The sequence below is a fragment of the Chlorocebus sabaeus genome, chromosome 1 (assembly GCF_047675955.1).
Source record: "Chlorocebus sabaeus isolate Y175 chromosome 1, mChlSab1.0.hap1, whole genome shotgun sequence".
In the NCBI taxonomy this organism is placed as follows: Eukaryota; Metazoa; Chordata; class Mammalia; order Primates; family Cercopithecidae; genus Chlorocebus; species Chlorocebus sabaeus.
This window is the reverse complement of record NC_132904.1, coordinates 6,787,752-6,794,254: the sequence shown is the minus strand read 5'-3', so window position 1 is coordinate 6,794,254 and position 6,503 is coordinate 6,787,752. Positions and strand designations below refer to the sequence as shown.

The following is a 6,503-nucleotide window of genomic DNA, read 5'->3' as shown; positions in this document are numbered from 1 at the left end:
AGATCACCCTGGCCAACATGATGAAACACAGTCTCTACTAAAAAATGCAAAATTAGCTGGGTGTGGTGTGCATGCCTATAATCCCAGCTACTCAGGAGACTGAGGGAGGAGAATCGCTTGAACCCTGGTAGTGGAGGTTGTGGTGAGCTGAGATCGCGCCATTGCACTGAAGGCTGGGCAACAAGAGCGAAACTCCGTCTCAAAAAAAAAGAAAAAAAAGAAATTATGGTTCAAGAGTCAGGCAGCTGGAGGCTACAAGATTCGGATCCTCCCTAAACTGCTCCTAAGATCAGCGCTTGAGATATTTTGCAGACCCTGCACTTGATGGATCAGCTGGTACCACCCAGATCAATAAACTGGCTCCTCTGATCTTGTGGCCCCCACCCAGGAACTGACTCAGTGCAAGATGACAGCTCTGACTCCCTGTGATTTCATCTGTGACCAATCAGCACTACTGGTTCACTGGCTTCCCCCACCCACCAAGTTATCGTTACAAACTCTGCTCCCCAGATGCTCAAGGAGACCGATTTGAGTAAGAATAAAACTCCAGTCTCCCGAACAGCCGGCTCTGCATGAATTACTCTTTCTCTGTTGCAATTCCCCTGTCTTAATGAATCAGCTCTGTCTAGGCAGCAGGCAAGGTGAACCCCTCGAGGGGGTTACACAACCTGTGTCTCCCGGGTTCAAGCAATTCTCCTGCCTCAGCCTCCCGAGTAACTGGCATTACAGGCATGCGCTACCACGCCTGGCTAATTTTTTGTATTTGTAGAGATGAGGTTTCACCATGTTGGCCAGGCTGGTCTTGAACTCCTGACCTCAGTTGATCCGCCTGCCTTGGCTTTCTAAAGTGCTGGGATCACAGGTGTGATCCACCGTGCCTGGCCTGAGAACTCTTCTTTATTCTGCAAAACCCTTCAGGCATTCCATCCCATCCTGTCCCACAGGTGGAGTCTGCCCCACCTCCCTCAGGCTGGCGGCTTTGGGGTACCAGCTACCTCGCTTATTCCTTTCTTGAGCATCCACTGCTCTGGCTGACCAAGGGTGATGGTCAGCACTGCTCTTTCTTCTGGATAGAAATCACCCATTATGAGTGGGATTCCCCTTGGGGTCCTTGGAAGTGGGGCTGGCCCACTCCCCAAGAGGTGGGGTTTGGAGTGTGGACCAGAGCTGAAGGCAAGCAGCTGGTGCTGAGGTTTTATTTCCCAATCTGCCTGCCATGCTGAAAAGGCTCTGGGAGCCCTGCCCAGGAAAAGGGAGAAGGGCACTGCGGAGTGCCCCAAGGGGGACCAGAGTCCAGGCCCTGAAGCTCAAAGTGTGGACTTCAATGGGATGGGGAGAGCAAGAGCTTCCCTTGTGGAACAGGAGGCAGTGCCGTGGTGGGGAGGCCTGGGGGGCAGGCGACCTGCCACTCAGGCGCTGGCCTGTGGCTCAGTATTGGTCCCAGGGCTGAGTGAGACGAGGGGGTGCCCACTGCTGTCATCAAATTAATGGCTAACAATCACGAACGCTTCATAGGGATTCACACTCCTGCAAGATGGATACCATTATTAAGACCCTCATTTTACAGATGAGGAAACTGAGTCCCAAAGAGACTAAGAGCTTTGTGGAAGGTCACACAGCCTGTGGGTGGTGAAGCCAGGATTCAGATAACCCCTGATGGTCACCAGAGAGTGCACTTTTTTTTTTTTTTTTTTTTGAGAGGGAGTCTCGCTCTGTCGTCCAGGCTGGAATGCAGTAGTGTGATCTCGGCTCACTGCAAGCTCCGCCTCCCAGGTTCATGCCATTCTCCTGCCTCAGCCTACCAAGTAGCTGGGACTACAGGTGCCCACCACCACGCCCAGCTAATTTTTTTGTATTTTTAGTAGAGAAGGGGTTTCACCATGTTAGCCAGGATGGTCTTGATCTCCTGACCTCATGATCTGTCCACCTCAGCCTCCCAAAGTGCTGGGATTACAGGTGTGAGCCACCATGCCCGGCCAAGAGAGTGCACCCTTAACCCCACCCAGGTGGCTCCAAAATGGAAGGCTGGCCAGAAAGGCATCTAGCTAGTGCCCAAGAAATACTGGATGAATGAATTCAATAAATTCATGCCTGGCCAGAAATCTCTCTCCCATGGGCCTCAGTGCCCAAAATTCCATCACTACAACTATGCGTCTGGTATCACCACCACCACCGCCCACGGCACTTCCCATCCCTGGGCTCAGTCAGTGATCAGAACTGCCAAGCCTGCAAGGGGAACATGATCACTCCATTTTACAGCGGAGAAAATGGGTTGAGAGGAAGTTAGTAACCAGAATCCAGACCTGACTGTATCACCCTAGGCTGCCTGCACTGTCTGCTGCGTTTGGAAAATGCAGGTGTCTCTGGGAAGGGTTGCACATCAGACATCATTGTCATTTATACCTGCCGGGAAGGGCATGTCAGTTGCTGAAGGTCACGATACTGAGCTAATGGGATAAGGGGGTATGACTGGAACACTGGGGGTCGGGAGAACGCAGGTGCGGTGAGGAGAGGATGAAGGGCAGGAAAAGGGAAGTGGAGTGGGGGTTGGAAGATAGACCTTCAGCACTTCTAGTTTTTTCTGCAACATCAGCAGCTTGAGAGGGAAGAACTGGTTCTGCCCTAGAGAGGCTGTGTGACCTCTGGGAGCCTTTGCCCTTTATAGAACCACTGGTGCCCTGAACTGTGTGTGCTTGGACAACTTCCCATCTGTGCACTTGGGCTCAAACAGAGGGAGGCTGCTATTCAGGCAGGATCGGGGCCCTCCGTACCTGCAGCCCCCACAGAGAATCTAGTGCTGCCCTCCACGGGAGGTGGGAGGCAGGCGGATGCTAATCGAACTTTTAAATAGAGTCAGACTTTGAAGACCTCTGCAGGCCCCCAAGGCACAGAGGCGGCCTCCTGATCTTAGGCCACCTGGGTGTCTGCAGCCCAGACTGGTCACAAGATCCCAGATGCCTGGGCCAGGTGGTGGCTCTCCCTGCTGCCTCCTCCATCCATCCCCAGCCTCTAAAGGGACATCCCTGTATGTGGATGAAGGAGAAGAAAGGCCAGTTTGCCAAGCCCCTCCGTGCGCCAGGCTCTTGTGGGTGCCTTACACACTTTCTCATTTCATCCTCTCAATAGCCGATGACACGGGAGCTTGGAAGGTGAAGTTGCTCCTCCAGAGTCGCTCAGCTGGGACACGGCAGAGCTGGGTTTGAATCCAGGCTAGGCAGCTCTTGCCTCTTCTGGCGCCTTGCTGAGGGAGGCCCTGCCCCAGCCTCAGTGACTGTTGGGGGAAGGGGACTGGTGGACCAGGCTTGGCCATGCCAGGCCAGCTTGTGGGTCCCCAGGGCCTCAGGCTCCTGCTTGGGGCTGGTGGCTCCTGTGAGGCCCTTTTCTCTGCAGGGACTTTTTTGTTTCACATCCTTGTGTCCAGGCCCAGAGGAGGAGAGGGAGGGAAGGACCAAGGGGAGGTCAGGTCAAGCCTGGGGAAAGTGCCCCCTGTTGTCCTGCAGGACTGAGGCCCAGGGGAGAGTTGTCAGCAGGGTCTGGGGTGTTGAGGGACAGAACCCTGCAAGACGCCATTAGCTGTGGTTCGGAGGCTGTCGGGCAACTGTGTGTGTGTTGGGAGCAACTATGGAAAAGGCTGGTGGCTGGGAGCAGGGGACGCTGACATGGAACTGCCTGCGACTTTTGGCTGGTTTGTTTCCCCTCCCTCAAGTCCTCCTTCCAGGCCCCAGGGACTCAGCAGGGTTTTTAAGGACAACGCTGTCTGCGGCTCCCCACCTGTCTGACTGGCTGGTTCCTCTGTCTCCCCTGTGCTCTCTCCCCGCTCTCGTGGGCCTGGGCGTTCCTGGACTTTCACGTGGGGCCTGCGCCCTGGGCCGTCTCTGGCAGGGCGCCACTGGCGCTTTCTCCTTCAGAGGCAGGAGGTGTGGCTGGGTCCTCAGGGGCCCCTGGGGTGGGATGTGAGGATGGGGCTGGGGAGGCTTCATCACAGGGACTGGGCACACTGGCAGCAGGTTCAGGGGTCTGGACCTTAGTGTCTGACTGTGGCTGGGCCGTGAGGTTCAGCTGTGGCTGGGCCATGGGGTTCAGCTGTGGCTGGGCCACAGAATCAGACTGTGGCTGGGCCATGGGGTTCAGCTGTGGCTGGGCTGTGGGATCTGATCGTGGCTGGAGTATGGGGTTCACCTGAGGCTGGGCCACAGGATCCATCTGTGGCTGGGCCTCTGCCATCGGCTCTGGCAGAGCTGGACCCTGAGAATCCAGCTGGGTCTGTGGCTCAGCTGGCGTGAAGCTGCCCGGCCGCTCCTCGCAGAGAGCTGCCGCGAAGGACGAGAGCACAGAGCGCAGCAGGGCCCGGAGGTCAGCACTGGCCATGAGGCAGAGGAAGGGGCTGAGGCAGCTGTTGAGCAGGATCAGGTAGTCGGAGTAGACCAGGGCTTCCCAGAGCAGGTAGCCGGAGTATATGTCCCACAGGAAGGCCAGGTAGAGCAGCTGGGCCAGCTGGTAAGGCAGCCTCAGGACCACGTAGGCTGACAGAATGGTCCTGGCCACACGGGCGAAGCCCCGGCAGGCTGCGGGCTGTTGTTGGCGGCGGCAGGTGCGACAGGCTGTGGCCTGGGTGAGCACATGGCAGACGAGCAGCAGGAGGAAAGGCAGGAAGCCCCCCAGGACCTCCAGCATCCGCAGCGACAGCTCCTCGCTGTCCCAGAAGTCCAGGCAGATGACCAGGTCGTACCACCAGACGGCGGCCTCAGGGAAGACCAGCCAGGGCACGCTGAAGAGTGTGGCCAGCACCCAGACCCCGGCGCAGACCCAGAGGGGCAGGCGGGCTGGGCGGTGCCCAGGGTACCAATGTGGGCACAGCGCCAGCAGGCAGCAGTCCAGGCTGAGGGCAGCCAGCAGGAAGAGGCCGGAGGAGTAGGACACGCCCCACAGGAAGTAGTAGAAGCGGCAGGCGGCTGTCCCCAGTGGCCAGTGCCCCCCATGCTGGATCTCCAGGATCTGGAAGGCCGCTGCCGCCAGGAACAAGAAGTCAGAGAGGGCCAGACTGAGCAGGAGCAGCGCCAGACGCGTGCCCGCTCCATGCCGGGCCTGGGAGCCAGCCAGCCATGCCATCAGCCCATTGGCTGGCAGACCAAGGAGCAGCAGGGCCACCAGGAAGACCGTGTCCCAACCACCCTGGGGGTAGGAGTCTTCATCATCAAGCTCCGTGCGGGGCCCGTGGCCGGTGGCACCCAGGTTGGCTTCCATAGTAGTGTGCATTTGGGGTCCCTGGAGTCCTGCTGGACACGGAGTGGGTGCCTGGTGAATCAGTGATGGTGTGAATGACTGAGTATGGGAGAGACGGTGCTGTGTGTCTCCAGGCAAGTCGCCATCCCTCCCTGCGCCATTGTCATTGCCTTGTGGGTAGTTATCCTCTGCCACGGACTTCAAGTGGGTGACCTCATGGAGTCCTCATACAATCTACTTTACAGGCGAAGAGAGGAAAGTTCAGAGAATCAGTGAAGGTAGGAAGGGAGGTGCCAGGGCTCAACCCAGACTTTTCTTTCTTTTTTTTTTGAGAGACAGGGCCTTGCTCTATTGCCCAGGATAGAGTGTAGTGGCACAGTCCCTGCAGTCTCCACCTCCTGGGCTCCAGCGACCCTCCCATCTCAGCCTCCCTAGTAGCTGGGACTACAGGTGTGCACCCACTACTCTTAAAATTTTTAGTAGAGACATAGTCTCACTATGTTGCCCAGGCTGGTCTTGAACTTGTGAGCTTAAGTGATCCTCCTACCTTGGCCTCCTAAAGTGTTGAGATTACAGGCGTGAGCCACTGTGTCCAGCCAGACTTAATCTTCTGCCATGTGGAATGCCACTGTGTCCGGGTAGACTAACCTGGAGGCTTTCAAACATTGTTAATGGTATGGAATTTTGTCTTCAAGTAAAGTATTCTAAGGCTGGGCACGGTGGCTCACACCTGTAATCCCAGCACTTTGGGAGGATCACCTGAGGTTGGGAGTTCAAGACCAGCCTGACCAACATGGACAAACCCCATCTCTACTAAAAATACAAAATTGGCTGGCCATGGTGGCACATGCCTGTAATCCCAGCTACTCAGGAGAATTGCTTGAACCTGGGAGGCAGAGGTTTCGGTGAGCCAAGATCGTGCCATCGTACTCCAGCCTGAGCAACAAGAGCAAAACTCCGTCTCAAATAAAAAAAAGATTCTAGTGGAACTCCTATATGAAGTAAAAGGGGGTGCTCAAATTAAAGGAGGGAAGAGTACCCCCTACCCCCCTAAGGTTCCAGGGAACACAGTTTGAAGACCATTTGGTCTGCTCATCACAAGGCCCCTTTATACCTACTCTCCTGGGCTTCGAGTGTTTAAGATTACAGGAAGTGAGGGCTCTGGTTCCCATGGGCCCAGGGAACCCAAAGGTAGGGAGTCTGGGGCAGTGGGAACCCCCTCCCCTCCAGCGAGTGTCACTCATGGGCTCAGGATGAAGTCTGAGTCTCAGGACCCTGGC

The 6,503-nt window shown here is 56.4% G+C and overlaps 1 protein-coding gene across 1 annotated transcript; it reads right to left on the bottom strand.

Annotated features, from left to right (window-relative positions):
* Window positions 1-3,835: 3,835 nt before the first annotated feature.
* GPR152 (G protein-coupled receptor 152) lies at window positions 3,836-5,257 on the bottom strand. Its single transcript, XM_007965771.3, has one exon. It carries the CDS (start codon window positions 5,254-5,256, stop codon window positions 3,847-3,849), a length of 1,410 nt encoding a protein of 469 aa, XP_007963962.3. The 5' UTR covers window position 5,257; the 3' UTR covers window positions 3,836-3,846.
* Between the last annotated feature and the right edge of the window lie 1,246 nt (window positions 5,258-6,503).

Bases quoted from the DNA above. Each gene is read 5' to 3' on its own strand.
- GPR152 (XM_007965771.3), bottom strand. From the start codon at position 5,256: ATGCACACTACTATGGAAGCCAACCTGGGTGCCACCGGCCACGGGCCC.